Source organism: Cimex lectularius, unplaced genomic scaffold (genome assembly GCF_000648675.2).
Source record: "Cimex lectularius strain Harlan isolate CLEC.00 unplaced genomic scaffold, Clec_2.1 scaffold156, whole genome shotgun sequence".
Lineage (NCBI taxonomy): Eukaryota > Metazoa > Arthropoda > Insecta > Hemiptera > Cimicidae > Cimex > Cimex lectularius.
This window is the reverse complement of record NW_019392760.1, coordinates 667,177-692,758: the sequence shown is the minus strand read 5'-3', so window position 1 is coordinate 692,758 and position 25,582 is coordinate 667,177. Positions and strand designations below refer to the sequence as shown.

The 25,582-nt window shown below is 32.2% G+C and overlaps 3 protein-coding genes across 14 annotated transcripts in view; 2 read left to right on the top strand and 1 right to left on the bottom strand.

The window, feature by feature from the left end:
* Nucleotides 1-25,582, bottom strand: part of LOC106669785 (TM2 domain-containing protein CG11103) — a 43,635-nt gene that overhangs the window by 16,019 nt on the left and 2,034 nt on the right. For 2 of the 4 annotated variants that reach the window (XR_001340986.2, XM_014399487.2), the window contains exons 1-2: nucleotides 4,117-4,344; nucleotides 1,880-1,967 (exon numbers count right to left, since the gene is read on the bottom strand). Coding sequence is in view for 1 of the 4 variants with exons in the window: in XM_014399487.2 (XP_014254973.1) it covers nucleotides 1,880-1,967; nucleotides 4,117-4,253 (225 nt within the window). In the remaining 3 variants the exon portion in view is untranslated. Of the gene's footprint in view, nucleotides 1-1,879; nucleotides 1,968-4,116; nucleotides 4,345-13,514; nucleotides 13,745-14,317; nucleotides 14,418-25,582 lie in introns of those variants that run through there. The other 2 variants (XR_001340991.2, XR_002910372.1) reach the window with 2 other exon arrangements.
* On the top strand, nucleotides 5,271-13,222 carry LOC106669781 (KAT8 regulatory NSL complex subunit 3). 6 transcript variants are annotated; one of them, XM_014399477.2, is made up of 18 exons: nucleotides 5,271-5,368; nucleotides 5,471-5,543; nucleotides 5,694-5,810; nucleotides 7,555-7,682; nucleotides 7,756-7,914; nucleotides 7,969-8,230; nucleotides 8,393-8,536; nucleotides 8,612-8,747; nucleotides 8,807-8,955; nucleotides 9,361-9,509; nucleotides 9,573-9,720; nucleotides 9,777-9,915; nucleotides 9,980-10,021; nucleotides 10,241-10,317; nucleotides 10,391-10,502; nucleotides 12,553-12,609; nucleotides 12,684-12,811; nucleotides 12,926-13,222. In XM_014399477.2, the coding sequence occupies exons 2-18, from the start codon at nucleotides 5,478-5,480 to the stop codon at nucleotides 13,097-13,099; spliced, it is 2,187 nt and encodes a 728-aa protein (XP_014254963.1). In that variant the 5' UTR covers nucleotides 5,271-5,368; nucleotides 5,471-5,477; the 3' UTR covers nucleotides 13,100-13,222. The 6 variants fall into 6 exon arrangements, with proteins under 6 accessions (XP_014254963.1, XP_024083145.1, XP_024083144.1 ...); XM_024227377.1 differs by having other exon boundaries at nucleotides 5,468-5,543; XM_024227376.1 differs by lacking the exon at nucleotides 5,271-5,368 and having other exon boundaries at nucleotides 5,447-5,543.
* On the top strand, nucleotides 14,519-25,557 carry LOC106669783 (uncharacterized protein KIAA0930 homolog). Of its 4 annotated transcripts, none has more exons than XM_014399483.2 (11): nucleotides 14,520-14,935; nucleotides 22,080-22,240; nucleotides 22,317-22,496; nucleotides 22,560-22,661; nucleotides 22,729-22,869; nucleotides 22,930-23,065; nucleotides 23,178-23,320; nucleotides 23,379-23,538; nucleotides 24,831-24,986; nucleotides 25,171-25,320; nucleotides 25,393-25,557. In XM_014399483.2, the coding sequence occupies exons 1-11, from the start codon at nucleotides 14,830-14,832 to the stop codon at nucleotides 25,431-25,433; spliced, it is 1,476 nt and encodes a 491-aa protein (XP_014254969.1). In that variant the 5' UTR covers nucleotides 14,520-14,829; the 3' UTR covers nucleotides 25,434-25,557. The 4 variants fall into 4 exon arrangements, with proteins under 4 accessions (XP_014254971.1, XP_014254969.1, XP_014254972.1 ...); XM_014399484.2 differs by having other exon boundaries at nucleotides 14,521-14,935; nucleotides 23,217-23,320; XM_014399485.2 differs by lacking the exon at nucleotides 24,831-24,986 and having other exon boundaries at nucleotides 14,519-14,935.

Below are 25,582 nucleotides of genomic sequence, written 5' to 3'. Positions count from 1 at the left end.
CTTAATTCTTAGAATAAGCATAGTTGCAGTTTTTTAAAACTCTTTTTACACTTAATGCGGATGAAAGCACTTTAAGAAAACTATTATTCATTCATGTTAAAGATGCAACTCAATACACAATTTTTTCTGTTGCTTATAAAATCTTTAACTAGCAATATCTCACAAGTGTCCACATTAGCTAGTAAAAATTACTGTATTCAACATTCCGTAATTAATTATAACACAGTATCTTACCGTATAAACAAATAATTAACTATACCAATATTTTTTCAACTTTTATATATTTTAAAATAAGTCTGTCATATTATTATCTTAAAAGTACAAAAGTACACAATGTTGAATATGTATTACCCGTACACTTATTGCAAGAATTTGCAGGTTTTCTAATTTGTTGAATTTGTATTATATATTTTATCATATTTGTCACACACTGTGATAAACTGCTGAATTTGAGACTAAATGTTTACGAAAAAGACATTTTTTAGTAAATTTATGTGGTGTCAATTTGTCTATAAATGGATGATAAGCTTGTTTTAAGTACATCTCTCAAGGTTCATTTACTACTTTTTTTCTTGCCAATATGTTAAGTCATCACATTACATTCCACACATCAAATATTTTTCACATAATCTAATTTCCCAACAATTTAGCTTTCCTTTTCCTATTTATCCTTTTCTGTATAATCCTGACAGGATAATCTGGCCGAACCATTACCAACACATTTTTTTCCCTTCGTCAGCTCTTTATTACCTTTATTACCTCAAAGAAGCCGACATCTTATACAAAAATCTTGTCTTTTCTATACCGACATCCTTCCCCCTCCCTCAAAATCCAACATATATAAACACAAAATAGCAAAATCTCACTGGCACTCTCGACACGACACGCAAAAATGGCATAATTACAAAGAAGACAAACACTTTGAGTGAGTAGAAATACTTTGATTGAATATATAAAAAATATATTTTGCTTTGTATAAATTCACTTTTCCACATCCAAAATNTGTACATAATTAAATTGTCATTTACCACATGGACATGGATTGTCATGCACTACAGTTTTGTCATTAGTGTTTTCTTTATCTATGAATCTTTATCTATTTATCTGATGTATACATCAGAAATCATATCTGCTCCAATTTTCCTAGTAGACTTTTGAAGCTCTGACCGACTTCCACTTCAGCATAAAGTGGGAAATCAATTATAGACTCTTAAGCCAATCAGAGGTTGAAAAGTGCTACTACGAAAATAAATGAATGTGCTGCATGAGTTTAATACAACCTTACACTGAGGAAATAACCAACTTTAAAAGATAAATTAAGAGAACTTGCAAAAGTAGTGGTGTAAATAAGATTTACATGAGCAGAGTATGCAATAATCATAAGGATATTTTTTCAATTAAGTAACTCGACCCATAGACTCACCTAATATTAATCAAACATTATAAACTAATAATAGATTTTTTTCATAAAGCTACTAAATTAAATTGTTTGAATTCATCGTGGGATCTGCAGGGAGAACCTGTTTCTGATCATTTTGGTCTGCTTAACCTCACAATATTGGTCTGTCAGACGCATTTGATTGCATCATCTTAAGTGGTGGGTCTGTGGGTGCATTTAAGGCCCGAAGTCCAAACAGTGAGGGTAGGCAAACTAAAACAATCAAAACTAACCAAACTTAGACATTCAGGCTCAGCGCCATCTGATTTGAAAATCTTAATATTGTATATCTTTTGTACTTGGTACAATGACACTGATGGATCTCAAAGGAGAAGAGGCTCTGATGACATTAAGAAATATTGCTCTCTTGGTACACAATCACAATCAAGTTTGTGTATTAAACCCGACATAAAATAATCAAACAAATAAAATTGTTATTACCTTAACACAACCATATCCTGCTTCTTCTTTGGCAGTCTTGTTTCCTTTGTGGTCCACAGGCTCGTCACAGTCTAAAAAATCGAGTGGCCTGAAACAGACAAAAAAATGAAGACCCATGAAATCAAATTTTGCTTTTTGTATCTGTTTTGCAACAAAACTGCACTTTCCTAGGTGCCTGTTCACACACTTCTCTTGGTGTGAAAGTTCCCTTGTCGAAATGGTTATACCATACATGATGGCCATGGGCTAGTGTTTCATAGTTCACAAAGTATACTTGCTAAGCCTCGCTTTTCCTGAGATTCAGCATATTTCTGTTTCTGCTGCTTTGCCCATCCTCCCCCCCCAACTATGAGGTCATATGAACCCTCCAGATGCCAGTGTTTGAAAAAAAAATTGCATGTATGTCGGGTTCAAATGTAGGGCCTTTGGAGTTGTACCCAGGATCTTGACCTTACAGTGGTGAGCACCTTGTCAATGCCTAAATCGTTGCAGTCATGAAGCTAGCTTGCCCAACTTCTTTACATGAGATCTTCATATATCTCTATACTTTTCCTCAAATCTTGCCTGCTGAGAGAGAGAGGAACAACTTCACCTTTCTTTTTGAGAGAATGTATAAATCTCTTAGCTTAGTTAGCGTAGTAGGACTTCATGTTTTTGTCCAGTGCTTGAGTTTTTCTTTTTCAAGCCATTTTTCTAGCTCCAATGTCAACATACCATCTTTGGCTAGTTGGTCAAGCTGTTCATTTCGTTCTATACCTTCATGTCCCGGAAATCACCTTAACGTAATCTTGCTGTATTTTCATAAAGCCTTTAGGCAATTTAATCATTCCCAGACTTAATGGTCTGTGAGTCTGTGAACTCAGTTGTACCTACACTGGGTTACTTATTGGGGCTCACGGATTAACCAAATTATTCAAACACGTTTTGGTATTGCATCATCATCAGTGAGGCACTATTTTGGAATGTGTTAGAACATACAGTTCCTTACTGAACATGGTGCAATGCTGAAATGCTTTTGAGTAATTCAATAAACCTGCAAGTGTACACATACCCAACAGCTGCCCGACTGACCAAAAGTATGTAAATCTATGAACTTTTCAAATTCTTCTTTATCAACTCCAGTGCACAGAGTAAGCTTGCAAAATTGTTGGGACCAATCAAACGGTATAATTCTAGACCTACTCGTAGTGTCATCTTTGATCCATATTTGCATACCTTCCCAAAACTTAGGGTTGCCTTTCTTCCAAAGATCTCTGTTACCTATGACCACTTAGGATGATTTGTCAAAGTCGTGTTTTCCTCTCGTTTTGTCAAGCACTTAACTATCTAATTTATTTTAATTCTCTCCATAATTTTGTGACAGCTTTTCCTTAGATGTGGTTTTATTATTTGTGTGTCAGGAGTCTGTTAGTACTCTTGAAAGCAACCTTATGTTCATAAATATGTAGGTGAAAATCAAGTGTGGTTTCTGTTGTTGTCGTAGAATAAATATGCATTGCCAGTAATATGTTAAGACATTAGGTCTTTGTTGACTTTCAGTTTGTTGTGCTTAGTGTGTCTCCTTATGCAGAGCTTTTGATTGAAAGCTCCATCCAACCAGGGGTCTGATCATTGTGGTATAAAACCAATTTTTTTTTAATGTTGTTTTAGACACCAATGCTAATTATGATATTTCAAGAGTATAACAGAAAAAATATATTTAAATCCATTATATTTAGTGGTCTGATTGACCAAATTACTTCTTCAATTAATTAATCTTTTTATGTAAGGTTTTGGTTGAAATGAAAAAGTTAAGAGTCATGAGCGGGATTCGAACCCATGACCGGATATGTTTGTCAGAGCAATACATGGATTCCTCACATATTGTCTGAGATTACCGACCGTATTTACCGTACCAAAAATGCAATGTAAACGACCCATTTTAAAAAACTATGTTGAGATGAAAAGTGGGTGTTGTACATAAACTGCCGTGCAGTACCCATCGACAACATCAACAACCACATCGCTTGGTCTATGTGTTCAAACAAAACATTCTATGAAAAGATTAATTAATTGAAAAAATATATTTAAAGTTGTAATTCAAATCTGCTATTATTTTTTTCTTAAACTTTCAGAATTAAAAAATAAACAACCACTTGTCTGTGAGATAACTGATGAACTAACTAATGAACTACTGATGACTGTTTCAACTGCCACTTATTAAATTGGCATTTATTACGAACATACTTGGTACTTACAAGAAGGAACATTTGACTAGTGGAGCGTGTGGATGGTACTTGGCATCGTCCCTCGGCGCTTGGTGAGTCCTGTTGCCGAGAGACAGGCCGACCAAGATGGAAAATAAATGGGCTAAAGCAAACCACTTCAGAAACATAAGTGAATCTCTAAATACATTTAAAAATTGAAGCGAGCCAAAAAAGAAAACGAAACGACTAGGAAGTCAAGATACGTCAAATGGACGGAAGGTACAACACGGTTCTTAGGTAGGTGCCAGCTAACGGTCTCGCTGATTTCGATGACGACACGAATAGTATGAACCAACCACAAAGTATATGTACCAAGCTTTTTCTTCATCAGTTTCAGAGAGGGTGGAATGAAACTAGGCGTTCTGAAGTGTTTAAGTAAGTTTAAATGTTACTCGTGTTAGAAGGCTGTATGAAAACGTTATTAGAGGAAAAATCAGGATAGTCAATATAATTATATATCAATTCGTCCAATGCGTCAATCAGTTGTCTCGTGTTTGGATTCGAATTACACAACTATAACAAAGAATTGGGCACAGAATGGCTGTATAAAGTAAAAACCTGTAACAATTACTGAAATTTGCATTATTTCTACTAATAAATCCAATGGTCTGATTAGCTTTGTGAGTGATTATAAATTTAATATGATTTTTACACTTCAAGTATGTTTAAAATGAAGTTCAATATCTTTTATAGAGGTAAATTATTATTAAATTACAATTATTTATTCAATTAACCTCGAATAATTTATAATCATATACATAAATAGAATTGTATTGATTTTTTGAGTTAAGGGACAATTTATTGTAAGTACATGTTTTCCTGCACTTTGGTTTACTATTTTGACTTATAGATTTAAAATTGTTGTTTCTTCTAAGTAGTAATTAACAATAAATATTTCTGAAACAATAAAATGTTTGTTTAAATGTTTTTAGGGCTGTTGATATTGATTTCTCTAGGTTGAAAGTTTGTCAAATAGCCAAAGGAAGCGCTGTGGCAATAGTAGTGGAGATGGAAGCTTCCAAGTTTTATCCGTGAATTGGAAAAAGGAAGGTATTGTTTTCATTTTATTCACTCGCTTTAATTAATTAATCATTTTAATTGTACTTGTTTAAAAACAAATCTTTGAATGTGAGTTGGTTTTTTAGGAGGGAAAACGAAGGAATATTTATATCAGTTTGTTTTTGCGTTCCACGTAACACAACCATTTGTATTGTTTTTGTCTCTCATTTTCACTTCACCCCAGGTATAACTGATTTACCGCTTTGCCAAAAATAAATAAATTAAATTTGTGATATTGTTTGTTGTTCAAACCGAATTAAAGTATTGTTTTTTTGATGTTGAGTAGTGAGATAATGGGCGAACCAAGTTCAAAAGACACCATCATGAAAATGCTCCTTTCAACACCCAATCCATCACAAGTTTGTTTTCATTTATACTTTACGTTTCGTTTAATTCGTTTTGCACGTTTGAATGTTAACTGGCTTTGTGGGTTCGTTTGCTATTTCAATGTGACACAATACTGTGTATTTGTTTTCTAAAAGATCTTTTTTCTCTCTTTTCCTGTTTAGGCCGATATACAAGCTGCGCTAACTGTCAAAATGGACAAACAGAGCCTAATGGCCATCAGGGAGTCCGTTATAGGGACATCAAAATTGAGCAATTATCTGCAACAATTGAATGGACAGGTTTGTCATATAATTCTTTTTTTAGTTAATTTAATTTGTGTTGTATAGAATGCATGTTGGATACAAAGTGCTCTGGTCGTCTTTTAACTGTTAGTGGTAGAGGGGTGTCAGTGGCTGCAACGGTTTAGGCGTTGACACGGTGCTCATCACTGTAAGGTGAAGGTCCTGGGTTCAAATCCAGTGGCCCTGCATTCGAACCCGACATACTTATAAATGTTTTTTTTTTTTTTTCAAAAGCAACAGCACCCCGAGGGTTATATAACCTCTGCTGTTGCGAACCCTCGTAAAAAAAATAAATAAATAAAATAACCCACACTCACCAACACAACACGCTTAACATATCCTTAGAAGCATTTCAATGCATCTGAGAACACCCAGATATGTTTGTCAAAGCAATATGGGTTCTTCACATATTGTCTGAGATTACTGACTGTATTTCCATAAAGATTCCCTCGAGAAATATAATGTAAACAACCCATTTTAAAAACTAACTGGTGATAAAAAGTGGTGTTGTAAATGTATACTGCCATGCAGTGCCCATCGACAACACCAACAACCATATCGCTACAGTGATTCTTTGGGTATCTCTGTGATGACTGAAGTAGTGTACTATTTGTTCGGGTGTATCGACCCACTTACGTAAAGGGTATGGATGCATTTATGAATGTCTTGCGCGGGTGAAGATTTCAACTGACTGGTCTTTAGGACTGTTATAGAAATACAGAATAATCATTGGTCAGGTTTGTTAAAAACTTGTAACAATAACAAACAGCTCTCTTGTATATATTGAATATATTTCGGGACTCAAATGTCTCCTCCTCAGCAATAACTTTCGCCAGCCTCAAAGTTAGTCACATCCTACAAAAGAAAATTAGCTCTTTAGCTTTTGTAACCTCTGGCGAAGGAGAAAAACTATGAGTATTGACCATATCTGGTGTAACAAACATATATTAAGAATTACAATGTGTTGCTGAGTGATTAGGATGTCCGACTTATATTTGCCACGCTAGTGCTTCTGGGTTCGAATCCTGGCTGTTTTTTAGTTGATTGTAGTATGAAAAATGTATTGTAAAGTGTTTTCAACCCTTGCCCGTGCCACCCAATGGTTAGTGGGATGTTAAACCCTCCTGTATTATTTTAGTTTTAAGAATTATGCATGTTGCATTAAAAGAAGGGAGCAAAGCCTTTCAAGGCACAAATTTACCATTTCAATCGGATCATTATACGGACAGACTGTCAGTTAACCAGAGGGAAATGAGGTTTCACATCTCAGCCTAAATACCAGGCATATGACCTGATAAAATTGTGTGGCTACTTAGTTAATCGTTCAGAATCATCACTGCGGAACATTACACATAAAGTAAGCATTTATGGGAGCCCTATAGGCAATCAAGAATGATTGGAAATGACCAAGTTAAAAAAAAAAAATCTAATAAAAGAACTCTGGCCTTTGACCAAAGGATTGATTGTTAACTTTTTTCGCTGTTGTATAAAGCAATAACCTAAATGCAATCAACCCACAAATATACCCTTGGCTACAACTGTTAAGGCATTCACCTAGCAATTCATGTGTGTAAGAGTCCCAGATTCGAATACGGGAATGCTTAAAATTATGGCTTTATTTAAACACTGGCATTGATATATCTAATATGATTTCTGCTAAATCTATTAAAAAAACAGTAGTGTAAAAGTGAATTGTATAAATATTTATTTAAGCATTAATTATATTTTTTTCTTTTTCTAGGGAGAAAAAATAAATCCTATCCAGCTAGACCATTGTTATTCCAAACCATGGAACTGGAGGCCTGATAATAGCTATGTTAAACCAGCCAAAACACTTTTTGTAACAAACCCTCTCATCAGTACTAAAAGGTAAAATTAAAAGAAATTTTTTAGTAATGAACAATGTTAGATTTAGTTGTTAATTTTCAACACATTTTTACAGGGAACTTGAAGAGGATATTGATGTTGATATTGAAAACGAGGCTCCTAAGCCTGCTTATGATGAGACAAGGGGTTATCAGTTGATGAACGAAACGGAAAAGCACATTAAAGCTCTTAGGTCAGACCCTGGAGAAGAAAACTGGGATAGTTTAATCGACAGGTAACATTTTCTCGTGTTAATCGCACGATTCGTATTGACCCGTTTTGCCTGTAGGACGGACTGGACACTTGCGCAGAACAGGCTCTTCGACAGGACAGCCAGAATTCTTCATAATGACCGTCTTGCCCGTCTGACGTACGAAGGCTCATGGAACGAGCCTGTGCTAAGAAGAATTGCAGTTAACAAGAGCGCGAGGCGTCTGCGTACATTATTTTCCACATTTGCATGGCAGACCAAATTACTCCAGTGGCTCCATTCCACATTGCTTGAAATTTTAGAAACCCCTTATCTAATTGCCTATGTTGATATTCTTCAGGTATGTATTTATATTATTTATGTATTTTATTATTTGAATTATTAGACTTAATAAATAATTAATGATTATTAGTCAATGCTTTTATTTATTGGAAGTAACGACCTAATTGCACAACAAATCAGTAATTGCTTCTAGATTATAATTACTTTTTCCATGTTTTAGACTCTTAAGAAGAAAGTTCCAATTTTGACTGAGAGGATTTTAGCCAATCCTATACAAGGTGGAAAATCTAATCCAGAGGCTTTGAAAATCCTATTGAAAAAATCTTGGGATCCCACTTCTTCTGCACTAGCTTGTCATTTGCCGGTATCGTATTTTTTGGAAATGTGCTTAATTAAATAAAACTATTGAAACATGACAAGTCTTATTTCATATTTGCAGAAGCGGCTTCCAGGAAACCCGCTGATTGTTGTCGTACCGAGCGGTGCCGGTACGAACAACCTCAACAACCCAAAAATCCAACGGTGGCATTCTCACTTCTCCACGATCGGGACTGTTGTCGTAGTCTCAACCAACAGTGAGTCTTATTGGTGTAAGGTTATTAGACGCAGTCACTAAAGCATTTTATTTCAACAGATCTGAATACGACGAAATCAACTGTTGTAACAAGTTTGGATCATATGATAGCCTCGACTCGGGCCAGGATATCCGAACTGAAAAGCGAACACCCTGGTAAAAATATCATACTAGTCGGTTTTAATTCTGGAGCAGCTTTGGCGTGTCAGGTAATTAATCGATTAATAATGGACAAACTTGGATATTAAGCAAAAAGTGGACCTTGTGCAAGAAAATTTAAATCTTTTGTGTATTGATTAATTAAATTGTGTATAACGGAGTTTTCATACCAAAGGAAGTCTAAAAACGTTATGCCTTTTCTGTGAGTTTTTAACTGCAAAGTTTAATTCCTGGTGTTGCCTTTTTAATATTTTTAAATAATTAGAATTTAGCAGTAGTCCGATCCCTTGCCTACATAAATCCGTACAAGTATGATAACAATTATTTTACCCCATAATGTAGTACAATTTAACTTTCCATTAAACTTAATCAGATCCCATTTTTTTTGCAATTTAAGTGTACTTTTTTAATATTTTAATTTAATACATACATAAATATTTATTTTAATTGTTTAGGTTGCATTACTTGAGCCAGTATTAGCCGTGATCTGTCTGGGTTTCCCAGTAAATACAGTTGATGAAAAAAGAGGCCAACCCGATGATACTTTGTTGAACCTCAATGTTCCTATTTTGTTTGTTATTGGCCAGCATGCTGCGACCGCTCAGTGAGTATTTTGTAAAATGATTTCGATCCAATATTATATATTAAAACAATATTATAAATTCAGAGTCGAGGATGTTGAAGATATGAGGGAGCGATTGAGGGTTGAAAACGGCCTAGTCATTGTTGGAGCAGCTGATGATCAGCTTAGGATAAACAAGAGCAAACAGAGCGCAGAAGGCATCACTCAGACCATGCTCGATCGCTGTGTCGTCGTAAGTTTTGTGAATTTTAATACAAAAAGAACAAATAATACGAGACACAATTGCAGGATGAAATAGCCGATTTTGTTGGAACACTACTCCTTGAGCCGTTTAACATATCAAGACAAGAAAACACAAGATCGAGGATTAAAGTAGTGGAGAAAAAAAGAAAAATAACAATCAATGATGATTTATTTATGAGGAAAAGTATGTTTTTAGTTTTCATGTTTTAAGAAGGCTCCATTTATTTTATTTTACTCGATTGTTTCAGGTGTACAGTCTGGAACAAATATTCAACAAGGTGCTTATAATTGTAAGTTTATTAGAATATTACTACTATTTAGTAATATTAAAATGGGCTTTATTACTTATGTCAAAGTTAGAACGTTTATTATCAATTAATTTTCTTTCTGTATGATTTTCAAGAAAAAAAAAGTCATAAATTTTCATTGACAGTAAAAAATGAGAGATTATACAAAATGTTATTTTTCTTTGGCAATTAATCTTATGGCTTTGTTTATTATTGTTTCAGCATCTCTCAATCCATATATCAAAAGGGGGAAAACAATTACTGCGAGAGGAGTCGGACGGACAAAATGGACTGGACAGGTAATTTCAATTTTTTACAGATTTTCTTATTGATTTTTTTTCTCACTAATAACTTGCTACTTTTTGTACCAAGGGCACAAATGAAGGCTTGTCTCTTCAGAAAAAAACTGTATTAAATAAAGATTCAATTCTAACTAACTCTAAACAGGCGGCAGATAAAATCGGATCAACAGTTAGAATAAAATGTAAGTGTTGTAATTTTTTTTACTGTTAATAAAGAAATTAGTTGGTCGATAAACCAATCAAGAGTTTGTTTGGAATAAAGGATTAAAAAAAAAAACTTTCTCAGCTACAGTGGTGTTGGTTCAAACAAGCTCTTTACTGTGCGCACCCTGGTATCTCAATTTTATTGGGGTTCCCTCAAGTAGACTTTTAAGGTGTTCAGACAATGGTTGTGTCATCCTAAATGCGTTATTTTCTATTAAGATATTACAAATATATGTGAACTTTTGAGGTATTGGATGTGTGCATAAGTTTTTTCGGTTTTCAGAAAAAAAGGTAAAATTATCACAAAAATATATTTTATTTTTGATCCATAATATAACAAACATATTTCCTTTATTTTCTGTAACTTACTGTCAATGTTTTGATAGCAGAAAACAATCCCTTTTGTAAAAGTCTGATGACAGACAAGAAGAAATCAGTCTTAATCAAATAAGTCTGATTTTCAGAATGTTTTCGTTCGAAAATTCTCTACCTTTTAAGTGGTTATCTAGGGAACGGAACAAGTAAAACAGGAGTAAGGTCTGGAGAGTACATAGGGTGGGCAAATTTTTGCCGGCTTATTTGGGGGTTTTTCTTTTGAGTCCAGCTGTATGATGCCTAGTATTGTGACGGTGAAACACAACGTTGCATCTATTCACCAGGGCTATACTTTTTTTCCTTCAAGGCTGTTCTAAAATGCTCTAGCTGCATACAATATACCTCTACTGTAAGGGTTTGATTGCGTGGCAACAGTTCTCAATAAATTATTCTTCCAAACAGACAATAGAATTTTATGAAGGAGCAATCCTGCGCTTAACATTTTTGTAAAGTAAAGTGACCAAATAAAAATAATAAACAGGGGGCATCGGTGGCTGTAACGGTTTAGGTATTGACACAATGCTCATCAATGTTAGGAAAAGTCTCGTGTTCAATCCAGCATCCCTGCATTTGAACCCAACATTCTTACAAATGGTTTTTTTTTTTCCAAAACACCAGCACCCCGAGGGTTGATATGACCTCTGCTGTTGGGAACCCTCATAAAAAAATTAAATTTTAATTTAAATTAAAAAATTAATTTTAATTAATTCAAAAAAATAAGCTCTCAATTTATTCCTATTCGGATATAAAACGCAAGGAACAATTATGGTGAACCATGAATTGAGTTTTCCAGCATAACCCAGAGATCAAATTCTTTTTAATGCGATGTACCTGAAATCTGTCTGATAGCTACAGTTAATTTGTCCTCATCCTCCATTGCCACTAGTAAGTGGTCGCTTTTATTGATGTTAAATAATGAGCTAGTCTGTAATGCGTCTTTCTTCATTGCACAAGTGGAATCACTGCCAACTCATGTTAAGCGGCTATGATATCACCATAAATACCATATTAATTTCTACATATGCATCCTCTACTATATGCCTGAGATATTACCTCTTATATGGCTCAAATTAATTTTCTCTGCTTCCATGTCGTATGCATTGCAGTTTATTCTAGACTGAATTTTAAGATCTTTGTTAACAATCTTTTTCAACAGATTGGCTTTTTCTTACCTAGAGCTAACACTGGGCTAGCAAGTAATAATGAATCACCTTTATAAGGAAAATCAAAATGAAAAAAAAAAAAATGCCCACATCCAACACTAACATGTTCCATTAGTTTTAAACAAGCACACTTACCACTGTAGCTCTGTTTGCTTGAAAACCCATTTTATGATTTCTAAAACTGTAATTTGGAAACTGTGTATTCATTCCTTAATAATATAGGGATGCATTTAAATGGTTGTTTATGCGAACAGGGCCATTCCCAATTAGTTTGGACTAGTGGAACTATTATGTATTATATATAACCAGTTTTATTGTAATAGGTTTTGAATTTTTGCTTAAAATTAATTCAAAGTTAACCCATCATTTTAGAAAGAAAGATTTGTTAATTGTTGTTAAATATTTGAAATGATGTTTAAATAAGAATAAAAAAAAAATTCGGGAGTTCTTATGTGTAGAACAGTGTTATCTCAACTTTCTTTCATTTTAGGCCTGACCCCAGATACCAGAGTCAATCAACAGTTTAAAATATTACCGCAGTTCAAATGTATGAAATACTACTAGATGGAAAAGTTCACATAAAAAAAAAATTCTAATGCTGATTTATTTATGTTTTTTCAGTTATCGGGAAAGATGAGATTTCTAGTGTCACTACGCCAGACAACAGCTTTGTTGATCAGCTTACACCTGATCGGCTGCTTGAAATGCCCGTAATAATTCAGGATGACTCACTTGGTGACCAATTGAAGGTAAATTTTTTAATTAAATACTGTTTATTTATTTCCTTTTTTTTTCTTTTTCTTTTTTTTTGTATGACCTTATAGAACATTTTATTAAAAATATGATAGTATGAGTTTAATTAGGTTGTTATCCCTGAGGACGGAATGCCATCAGGCCAATCGGAAGTTCAGTGTGCGACAATATTCTTAAAAAACAAAGATGCTCTCAGGACAAGGGATGTTACTGATGAAGGAGTGTTAATCATGAGGGACACCCAATCGAGAAATTCGTCTATAACCAAACATATATTCAAATGATGTAATGTAAATAGTATTTCTTTGTATGATAATAAACTTTTTTTTACTTTCTATTTCTTTAATATTGTCTTTTCAATATGTAAGTAAATAATTTTGTAAAGTTACCATTAAAATAACATTCTAGCGTAAAAGGTTTTATTTATTTCCTACTGTCCCTTTTCAAAGTGTATTTTGTATTATTACACCAAGGGTGTTCGTCAGTACCTTTTATACAAGAAAATAATCTCAAGATTGATTTTACATCTAGGGGTTTTTAATGATAAAAATTGCTGTTTACCATTCAAAATGTGACACTCGCTCAACGATATATATATATAAACAAATAGGAACAAGTGACATAGTGTTTGAATATAAAAATTCAACACGTTGATAGTACAAGTACAATAAAAATAGTATTATTGAGAGATAACTGCACCTTTGGATGGGATTGTCAGACAGGGCCATGAGATCAAAGGCCATTAATGGATGGCTCACAGCTGTTTTCAACCGTCCGGATTTCGAGCTTATAGCTCATCAGGTTGAAGGTGCTCACAACCACGTCTCTCTATGAATTGCAAGACCGACGCCCCGGCCAATGCAACGCTCCCATGAGAAGCAGTCTCAATGCTGCTCAATTATCAATGTTGAGAGAGGGATTGATTTCACCTGAATCATAAAAGAGCAAATACAGTTAATACACAGATTATTGATAACTATTGTATATTAATTTCTTATTTTTTTACATGAAAAATCATAAAGTAATTAAACTTCGAACATCCTGATTATCATTGCACAAAGTGAAAAGAAACTTCGAACCTTTAAAATTGCTAATTAAAAAAAAAATATGAAGCTTTCTAAATTGACCTTTATGATTATTTTAAATATTCAGTGCCAATTGTTCCAATAGGACTCAGACTGCCAAATAAAAATATTTTTCTATGGAATAAAATATGTAATAGCATTTTGGTATGCAACATGTATGAACCATAGAATGTCGTTCATATTTTTCTGCACTGCCCTCTCTATGCTAATTTTAAAGAAAACTTAATTTGTTAATACTTCTTTTAAGATCAACCGATGAACTTAGATTAATGTCTCTCTTAGATATTATCACTGTTAATTGAGCAAATGATACATTTTCTTTTTTATTAATGTCTTAAGTGTAAAGTCTTTATATTGAGTGAATAATTGTTTAATTTTGTAATATATTTGTTTAAGTCTGTTAAGACTATGTAGTACCTTTTTACGTAGAATTTTAATGTATTTATAGAAGATTGTTCGTAAATTTGCTTATTAAGGGCAAAATATTGCTGTAAATGAAAAAATGCGCATGTTGGGATGATGGTTTAGTTGGTGAGCGGAGGTTCAGATGGAGTTAAACACAGGGCAGGATCGCCCCTCCTCAATCCTCAGGGCTCACTGGCACTGAGCCACTGACTCATTCACTCTACCACTGACATTAGTGGATACGTTCGATAAGTCGCTCCGATGACAATTTCTCAGCAGAGATAATAAAGATGGCCAGTTAGAAAGTGACATGCAGCATAGGTCGATCTCAGTGGAGAGCTTTTCCGCCGATGGGAAAACTACGCCCGTGACACCATCGTACAGACTCGTTGATCGATAGGGAAACGACCTTTTATACTACAAAGGGCACGGTTTTGTTAAAAAAAGAGAAAATTTGGAAAAAAAAACCTTTTCCTACTTCGACATATCCATGTGTATGACCAGTCGGCGTAATATAAAGGAAAATGTCTCTTCAGCTGAGTTCCTTCCACCAGCCTACAGTCCTGGAGCAGCTTCTGGAGGAAATAAATTTTCAAAGGATGAAAGAAATGAGACAACTGATGAAAGATGGTGAGTCATCAGCCTTTCCAAGAAACTTGTTTTATTTTTATTTGTTTTCGTTTGTATGTTTATTTTACTTATTGATTTTGAATAATTTTCTATATTTTAAATATTTCTATTATATATTGCAATTTATTTACTGAAAGAAATTTCCTTGGAAACATTGCATCATTCCAAAAGAAATATCCTCTCAATAACTCAAATCCAGCCAATTCTGTAATTTAAATAATTTTATTGAATTAATCCAATTTACAAAAAAAATTTTAAATATAGAAATATGCAATATAAAAAATATAACATAAAAGCAAAACTAAGAAAAAAGAAAAAATTACTTAAGTATTAAACAATACGTAAAGTAAGAAAATAGCTTAAAAGAATGTTTCCTATAAAACATACATAAAAAACCACATTTATCATTGTTATTTTATATGTTTAAATTGTCTTTGTAAAATAATACAACATATTTTAAAATATGATATAAATAATATTAGAAAACAATAACATAAAAATATGTTGATTAAGCAAGTAAAAATAAGAGTATTTTGTGCATATTTAGTTGAATTATATTTAATAAAAAAATTCATTAGTAATAATAGAAAGTTAAGTATACAAATATATACATATATATACATAATAGTACAGAAATGCAGGTTAAATAATTTATATGAAAAATATTTTATTGTTATAGAAATAATGAAAAATAATTTAACTTAAAATATACATAATAATTCAAGATTTAACATATCTGCTTGACTTGACTGTAGAATAAAAAAAAAAAGAAAAATTAAAAAAATAAGATTTGGAAAGTTATTGGCTGAATGTATCATTCTGTCAATATAGGAATATTTTTACTATAGTTAGTAGAATGGTAGGAAAAAAAAAATATATATATATTAAAAAAATAGTGAAATACAGTTGACTTAATTATTCGAAACCGAAGGGACCACAAAAATAATTCTATGTATCAAAATGTTCGAATTTTCAGTAAGAAAGGTAAAAATTATGAAGAGTTGATAGGAATTTTCACCAGTTACTTACATTTGTACATATATAACTGTAAAAATAATGCAAATATGGAAATTGATCAACTGTAAAATTGAACATTGTTATGCATTATTAAAAAATTGGTTAAAAGGGTTGTTTCAATGTAGTCTGGCGTACTTTGCCTGAATGATTTTCCAAAGTGACAAGTGCTGAGAAAACATAACAATCTAGAGATAAATAAAAACACTTTAGGCTGTAATGAAGTAACCGATATGAGAAATTTTAGAGGAATATAACAAATAAAAAGATAACAATATCTACATATAACATCGATGAAGCATTTTCTTGATCATGATGGTGATTGATCAGCCTTCTCAGTTTAAATATATTTTTTTCTTTCCAAAAGGTAGATCGGCCTGGCCTCATCCCTGATCTACCTTTTGGAAAGAAAAAAATATGTACAAATAAAAAGTTCGATTCATAAAGTGTCTCAATTTTGATTTATAGTATGTTCTTTTCCCCCAGTTACAAAACATATTTTGTATTACCGACTGTATCAAAATACCAAGATTTTTTATTTTATTTACCAAAGTGACGTGCTGAGGAGTTCGTATTAACAATAAATTTGAATTATCAAGTTTCGAATGAACAAGAGTTGACTTATAAGACAATTTAATGTATAAACAAAGTAAAGTATATGTTTATTAAGATCAATTATTCAGAAATCATGAGATGCGGTCTGGTGTGATAGGCTTCAGAAAAACATTTTCTTTATCGTGGCAACATTTCGATCGTTATTGAGATCATCTTCAGGGCCTGGGATTTACAAATTTAACAAATACATTTAGGATGTGGAAAAGTGAATTTATACAACGCAAAATATAGTTTTTTTAATATTCAATAAAAGTATTTCTACTCACCACACTTTATTAAGATTGTTAATAATTCAATTACAATTATTTAATGCCCTAATGCACTGATTATAAAGAAATGCTTGTGAATTCATATTAATCATGCACTTAAAATTTGTGCTGAATCGGCAATGTGGGTCACTTATTAGGTCTGTCTTCACTCATGGGTTGGTTGTTGAACTACTCAAACACATTGTGCTATCGCATCATGAAGGTGGTGTAATGTCGAAACGCATTTCAGAGGTTCCAACAATACTGGTGAGTCCTAGTTCATCAAGGAATTTAATTAGTAAGCCTAGTTTCAGTGGTTGAATTTTTTTCTATAGCTGCTTTGTACAGGTGAGTTGGTGCTTCCTTGCAATATCTGCATGTATTGTAATGGATTATACCAAATGCTCAAATGCCCCTTCAGTTTGCAGTGTCCTTAAGAAAACTGTTGGGATTTGAAGTTTTTTAGTGCTTATTTTGAAACATTCTATGGTTTTTTTCCTTCTGAAACTGACTAAGAGTTTCTTGGATTGTCTTTGTCCAATGAGTGAATTCCACTTTTCATACTGTCTTTTGTCTAATATACTCATTGATAGTGTGAATCTCTTACTACAAAAGTGCTCAGGCCCAACCAACGGTGTAAACGCCCCATTCATTGCAAAGGCATTTTGCTTCTTTGTTTCCTCTTCATCTGTGTTTTCTGGGATTCAGCGGAGAGCAACTTTATTTTGCATACCTAATTTATTTAGGGAATTCAGCTAAATTTTTGAGGTAATAATGTTTGAGCTTAATACTCTGATGTCTGGTATCTGATATCTGAAGGCTATGTTCTTGTTTTTTGTTCGATTTAAACTGAGTTATCTCTCAATTTACATGATCTCCAGCCTGAAAGAACTTTCCCATGGGTTCTGATTATTTGGTACAACCCTGTACCTTGTTTTATTCTAATGCAACTGTACCAGCAGGTGGTGATGTTCTCAACAGAGGGGTTCTTTTTTGGTACCTAGGTATATATGGAAATTTTGTTTGGATTCAAACATCCTGTTCATATCGTCCCTGGGGGCCATGAGTATCAGATTTTACCTCATTAGGTCTTATTATCTTTCTATTTAAGTTTTAGTCCTGTTGGAGGCTTTTCTTTAGTGTTATGATAATGGTTTTTGTGCTGGCCTCATTATCGTACAGTTAGGAGGATTAGATTGGTCACAATATTTTATGTATTCCAGCTATCTGACATGCTGTTGTGCCAGGCCTTTCAAATAACCCTTCTATTTACTCAACTGAAGAGTTCAGGGGTTAAATATTTGTACCAACAAGAAACTCCAAATTACAAACTAATTTTGAATAATGCACTTGAGAAACCTACTAATTTTTTTTTTAAATTTCATTGTGGGGTCTGCAGGGTGATGAACCTGTTGTTTGATTGTTTCTGATGATTGTAGTCTGCCCATCCTTGCGATTTGGTTTGTTACACATTTGGACTTAGCGCACCATGTTAAGTGATGGGTCTGTATACACACTTAAGACCAAAACAGCAAAGATAGGCAAACTAAAATAATCAGAAATCACCAAACGTGCCAAGCATACATGATTTATATTAGGCATGTTTTAAGTCTAATTTGTCTATTTAAATTATTAGGAAAACATTTCCATACATAAACCAAAAACTATATAAATAAATTATAATTTATACATATATATAAGTTATCGGATATTATCAGATTGCAATGCTAAGATGCAGGTGGCATTCTCAGAATTGCAATCAGCACTCTCTCCCACCAGGGAAACGTAATTGTTTATAATTTAAAATGTAAGAACATTCCTTGCCTAGAAACCAGTGAAGTCACATCATTGTAATTGGTAAACTTAATTATTCTTTGTCAACTGTATTTCGCAAATAAAGTTTTTAAAAAGGAATCAACCAGCGAAGTTGACTTAATTTATATATATGCAGATAGACCCTCCATGCCATAATTTTACTTTAAATTATATATTATGTAATGTTTATAACTTTTCTTTTTTGCAATAAAGTATTATTATTATTAATACTACTAACATAATAATCATATGTTATTTATACTATAAATATGTTACTATTATAACTAATATTGAACCGGCATACGGGCACTACTGGGTCTGTCTTCACTCGCGGGTTTTTTTGTTTGAGTTATTCAAACACGTTTGAATAACTCAAACAAAAAACCCGCGAGTGAAGATAGACCCAGTAGTGCCTGTGTGCCGGTTCAACATGAGTTCACCAACTTGCAGACCAAACCCCATCATCTACTATTATAACTAATAACTAATAATATGTTATTATTATATACTAACATAAACCATAAAATATGTAAATTTGTATGAACTTCGTTAATTGCGGGCTTTTCTATATATCACTCTTTGCTCATTCTTGATCAAAATTATTCGTTTTTAAGATTTAAATTGAGCATTAGCAGATCGGTGTTTGGCCAATGAATTGTTAATTTACGGTGTAAACCAAGATTTATTTATTATAAGTTATGTCACATATATTCAATTATAATGATTTTTTAAAATAATTTGATGCTTGAATGGGTATTAAATTTAACTGAAAGCTTGTAGTTCCATATTAATTATAAATACATTTTTGAAGGACGAATTAAATAAAGAAAAGTTGATAAAAGAGTGAGTCATCAGTTTTTCTGACTAACTCATTTGCATTTGTCTACACATTTATTTTCCTTAGTGACTTTGTTTGGTCTTATGCATTTTTTAAAAATATTTTTATTACCATTTGTTTACCTATTAGTAATTTCCTAAGTATAATATTAATAATAAAACCAAAATTTACCAAATATTAAAAATATATCCAGAATATAATCAAACTAACATGAATATAAACAATTTTCAATATTTAAATATTTGATTTATTATATAAACCCATGATTTGATGCTTTAATTTGTACTTAATTTAACTGAATACTTGTGATTTCACATCAATCATACTCATATTTCTTTTGCATTTCTATACACATATTTCAACGTAATTTGTACTAATATATGTATTTAGTGGTCATAATTGCCTGTATTAATTATTTTAATTTGTGTACATGTATTACTGCTCTGAAGATCGGCTTGCAAAAATGATGCCAAAGTAGTGTTATTTCAAGTTTATTACTTTTAAAGTTGAGTCTTTATGCCTTGATTTGAGTATGTTACTGAGTATGGTGAAATGCTGGTCTGTTAGAAAAGCTCATTCATGACTTATGTAATTAACATTCATAAACAATAACAATTTTTTTAAAATTAGAACTAAATATTGATAATCCACTGTTTTTGAGAATAATATTTTTTTAAATTTCATTTGACTTTTATGGACTGAATGTTTGTTGTTTTAACATTGTTAATTGATTTACCAGAACTAACTCATTTTTAACTGTTCAATAATAATAATAATTGATGGTTTAATATAGAATAAATATAACTAAGACTGTGAAATCACTTTTTTTATTATTTTTATTGGCCTTATTTTTGAACATTAGCCAGAGAGTGTTGAATTAATTGTATTTTTGGGAGAAGAGGTATGAAAAAACCAGGGGACATTAAGAATTGAACTCATGACTGTGAATCTTTGAACTGAACCACTTGGTTACCGCGGTCCGCTAATCATACTCTTAACAGTATAATTTTTCATGTATTTTTATATAATTCTACTTAATTTATGCTATTTTAGTTTAATATTGGTTTGAACAATACACAGGCAAAAAGTGTTCGATATTAGTTTATTACTTTTTGTATTGCACTTTAACCTTCTCTAATCATATCCTTGATTAGCAAGTTATTTCGACATTGAGGTGGTGAAATGCAGTGATTGTACTGTATGCAGAATTTACAATTTTTGATAATAAGAAATTTTCCTAGTATAAAATATCCAACATTCCCTAAATAATATTAATACAGCCAATTTTTAATATTTAAATATTGAATTATTAGTCAATTTAATATTTAAAACCAAAACTGTTACATATTTAAAGTTTTTGTCTAATGTCAAGGTCAACAACACAAAGAACATTTTGGAAAAAGCTAAATCAACAAGATAATGATTTTTCTCAACTCCTTTCTCTTATCAGGCTGGGAGAAATTACGATGCCATATTTTAAATAGGGAAGCTAAGAACTGAATAGAGCCTGAAGTATGCCCTATATGCAGTTATGTTGGCGAGGAAAATCTGAGTTTTATGTCAAAATGTACTATTTGGTTTAAATTTGTTTTTTCCTGCCTATATATGTGGTTTGCAAGTGCTTATTTTTATGTACAAAAACTTAAAATCAACTTGTGAAAAAATATTGATTCTTTTTGTATTTCATACAGTATACAGATGAAAAAAAGGGGACTGGGGTGGCCGAGACGTATTAGCTAACGTTTCTGGGTTTGAATCCTGTCATAGGCCATGGAATTTTAATCAAAAATAATGTGTCAAAAGTATTGTAAAGTAGTTTGACCCCTAGGTTTGTTAAAAGCAACAGTAAAAAAGTACTTTATAAATAAAAATATGAAAAAGTATACTTTGCACATCGATGATTTGTCAAGTCATTGTCTTAGCCAGTAAGGGCCTAAATCCCCATTTCCAATCTCACTTTGCTTGCAATTTAAATAGCAATTTAACTTTTACTAAACAAGAGGTCACTTATAATAATAATAATATAAATCTTTATCTGGCTGATGTCGACACATTCACAACCAAATAATACCTTATAAACGATTTTATTACTTCGTTTTACACCTGAAATAAAACTTTATCTATGTTATTACTTATTCATTACTTCCATTTTTTATCTGCTGTACTCATTGCAGAGTTCCTGTTTATACAGTATTATTAAGTCCTTCATTTAACACTTTTCCAGTAATGACACACTATGAAATAACTGAAAGTAAAACAGCCAAATTTCAGTTTGATTTTGATTATTGTTTAATTCCAAATGTCTGTTTCTTGTATTAATTTAATTACAGTGATGAAACTCAAATAAGTTAGATTAAGAAACAGCTATTATTAGAACACTCAAGGCATTATGTGCATTTTGTTTAACTTTTACAGAAAACTTATTTACTTCTATTCTATCCATTGCAGTATAAAATAAAAGTAATATTTGTTAATTGTTTTTACAAATTTTTGTTACCACTGCATTATAAATAATTAATCTTAACTTTTCTGGAGCTTACATCAAAAATTATTGCCTTAGAAATACAACCCTTTCCTCAGACAAAAAAAAATCAAATGTCATTTTTTATTTCAGAGTCGGGATTTGTTATGCTTCAAGGATCATCATATTGGACGGATTTATTTATCAGGCATTTCCTATTCCAAGCAGAGCAATCTATCGATGGCGATGATATGTTATTTTTTGTTAGAAAAAAACACGTTAAAGGAACACCAAGATATCTTCCAAAATTTGAAGTAATTGTCATTAGAGTTCATGATGGAAAAAGGTGAAAATTTAATTTTTTAAATTCATTGTTAATTTTTTGCATAGACCGAAGTAGCTGTGTATCGAAAAGAAAGTAAAAAACTTCCAATCGGTGACCCAGAGCTTGATTGGGAAGAGACAGTCTACCTTAATTTAATCATACATCAGTTTGAATATATTTTAACTTTAGCCATATGCACCAGGACATCTCCAAAACAGCTTCAAATTTTAAGAAGAATATCACAAGTAAATCTGTTTCATTTGCAATTGAATTAAAATTTTTATTTATTCAGAAACTTTCTTTTTTAGAAAGTTTACGCATCGCCCTCCAGACGGAGGATGGATACAAAAGGAGAGGTTGAAGAGATAACTTATCCCCAAATTTGTTTTATGGTGGATAATTTTAACGAGGTAGTCAATTTTTAAATATTTAAACATTTATAGTGGCCACATTTTTTTCACTTTTTATCAATTTTAGGTCATGTCGGAGATGTTGGTGAGAGACGGCGAGCTCGTATGCGTAGAATTATTAGCATCAGATCGTGAAAATAAAATCCAAGGGGTGCTGTTTTCTGGTTCGATACGTTATGATGCACTGAAACGAGTATACGATGCGAGGGTAATTGAGATTCTTGTTTTCTTATTTAACAAAAAAATGATCCTCTCCTCCTTTCGATAGGCTAGCCTTAGCAGTAAAATGGCACAAAGGATGACTTTTGGCTTGCTGTCAAATAGTGCTCAAAGAGTAGAGTTCGTCACGATGAAAGGTCCCCAGGGCAAAGGCTACGCTGAGATGGCAGTCACTAAGCCAAGAGGTATTGCATTAAATAATTATCATAGTAGGAAATTTCAAGTGCCAAAATTTTAAATCACTGACGTGGTTCAATAATTACAAATAAAACGTTAATTTATTAATTTTCTTTGAAGTACATATATACAATATTGTAATGTACTCAATGGGTACAGGCTGCGGAGCAGAAACACCAACATCAGAGCCTGGCTACTGCGCGATTGACATGTGGGATGAAGACTGGGAAGACCCTGAAGATATGTTTTTATACCGACATCAGGTAGTAAGATAATTTCCATTATCTCCTCAACAGATTGTCAAGCTTTGCTTTATTTTAGAGGAGGCTGAGCGACCCGAGTGCAAACCTTAGTGTGTTTGTCCGAGGAGGTTGGCAGAAAAAGCCCAACTCGGAGAGTGCCAGGGCAAGAAGCGAAAATGAGGGCTTGGACACCATGGCGCAGTCGACTACACATATACAAGCCGGTGATCTAAGAGATGGTAAGTCTCTTAAATAAAATATTCCTAAACATTTTGCACAGTATAGTCTTGCAATTTTACTCCTTTGGAGTAAAAAAATAAATATTAGTTTTTTAATTTATATAGAGCATTTTGCTTTTATTTATTTCCATTTTATTATTATAAAGTTATTTATTTCTATTTTTTGCAAGCATTTTGTTTTCTTTCTTTTTCTTGCATGGCAAGCATTAGTTAATGTATTCTTTTATTTCATTTTCATATGTGTCTTATATTTCATTCTTCTATTTCTTTTTAGTTTTTTATTTAAAAAATAGTATCTGAAGCATAATTTTATTTTGAAACTTTAACTTATTATACTTGGGATTAAATTAAAATTAATGTTTTAAGTTTAACATTCTCAATAAAAATAATAACAACATAAAAATAATTTAAAACTTAGTTTAAATAATAACAAACTTACCATTGCTTGTTGACACATATAGTTGCCCCAGGTGGAAATCTTTTGTTAATTTGTCTAATTGAAAAAAATAAAAAATAAAAAAATACTGTTTATAAATAGCAGATTTTTAAGATTTTAAGAAAATTTTCTGTAAGGGAAAAATAATTTCACTTTTATTAAGACATTTTCATGTCCGAAGCTAAAAGGTCAAAAACTCAAAGATAGTCTATAAAATATTTAAGTTTTTTTTAAGTGACATGACAAACTGCCATATCTGAGAGACAAACCCAGCGAGGGTAGGTAGAAAAAATGATTGGTATTGACCAAATTGCAGAAAGATATTTTTTTGAGATTTATAAATAAACAACTTATAGATCTGAGGAAATCCTCTATTTGAATAAAATCCTTCCTATGTAAGTTCTATTGTAGTTACTAGTAGTATTGACAAAGTTCCCCATGAGGGAAATCAAATAATCCTATTAATTTTAATTTGTTTTGTGTTTCACTAGCCTGCACTACACTGTTTAATAAGTTGCAATCTTTGTAACATCCATATAAATTATTGTGAGACGATATTGGTTATAATAGCAAAGCTGTATGCAGCATAATTCATGTCAAAAATAAAAGAAACATTTTATACTCTAGTTATTAAAAAAAAAATTTCCCCTGGAGACAACCTTTGAGCCAATAAATATTAATGTTGTATATTATTGTAAGAAGTATTCTGATTTACATTACAAATTGCCTATGATAATCAAGCGACTGATGTAATTTTCAGTAAGTCATGATCACTTTGTACACTTGCCTAAATGTCATGTATGTTGTGGCCGCCTTGAGGCTTTACGTTTTGTATTCCGCTTTTTGTTTTTTGTAGACACTTGCATGCACCCTAAAGAAAGACTGGAATATTTGAAAAAGGCGTGGAGTAAAGAAATTCCGGTTTTTAAACCAAAAACTAAAACCGTCGCAGATGGGACCGTGATCACCTATTGGTGTGAGTTGCGTGAAATGAGAAAAGCTATTCAAAGTGGTACGTAATGAAGCGCCACATTTGTTTGTAGACGTTAGTTTACAGAATTGCATGTCATTTATTTTTTATAACTCTTAGTCTCATAGCAACCATTCCTCCGTACAAGTTACTTAAGCACCTCATACCCATGGAAGTTGATGAAATTTGATAAAAGTTTTCTGATATTTATTTTTGTTTATAACAGAACTTGATGACGGGGCCATAAATCCCTTGTGGACAATGAGGGGTTTTACTCAGACTTTCCACATGTGGAAAGAGAATAAAAGAATCCAAAGCGTTCCTTTAAATTCGTTTCTTACCTACATCACTTTGCCTTGGTGGAGCATCACCAAAGGTAAATACATTCAAACCAGCTTCATTTTTATAATCATTGCAGATTTTTGAGTGTTTTTATTTGTTTTTACAGATATTTTAGACATGAGGGTTGAACCTATTCTAACTTTTTGATTGTCAATTGGTATTCTAAAATTGTCATTTGTCAATATTTGTACCTGTACAATTTTGTAATTTTGAAAATTGTTGTATATTTACTGATAATGCTATTATGTAAATATTGTTATAATAAATGTGATCTATTATACTTTGTTGTTTGTGTC

Excerpts from the sequence above, each read along its gene's own strand:
- LOC106669783 (XM_014399483.2), top strand. The coding sequence starts at position 14,830 with ATGTCTCTTCAGCTGAGTTCCTTCCACCAGCCTACAGTCCTGGAGCAG. Across the intron at positions 23,539-24,830 it reads AGCCGGTGATCTAAGAGATG|ACACTTGCATGCACCCTAAA; the intron begins GTAAGTCTCTTA and ends TGTTTTTTGTAG. Across the intron at positions 24,987-25,170 it reads GAGAAAAGCTATTCAAAGTG|AACTTGATGACGGGGCCATA; the intron begins GTACGTAATGAA and ends TGTTTATAACAG.
- LOC106669781 (XM_024227376.1), top strand. The coding sequence starts at position 5,460 with ATGTTGAGTAGTGAGATAATGGGCGAACCAAGTTCAAAAGACACCATC. Across the intron at positions 5,544-5,693 it reads CAACACCCAATCCATCACAA|GCCGATATACAAGCTGCGCT; the intron begins GTTTGTTTTCAT and ends TTTCCTGTTTAG. Across the intron at positions 10,503-12,552 it reads ATCAACAGTTAGAATAAAAT|GCCTGACCCCAGATACCAGA; the intron begins GTAAGTGTTGTA and ends CTTTCATTTTAG.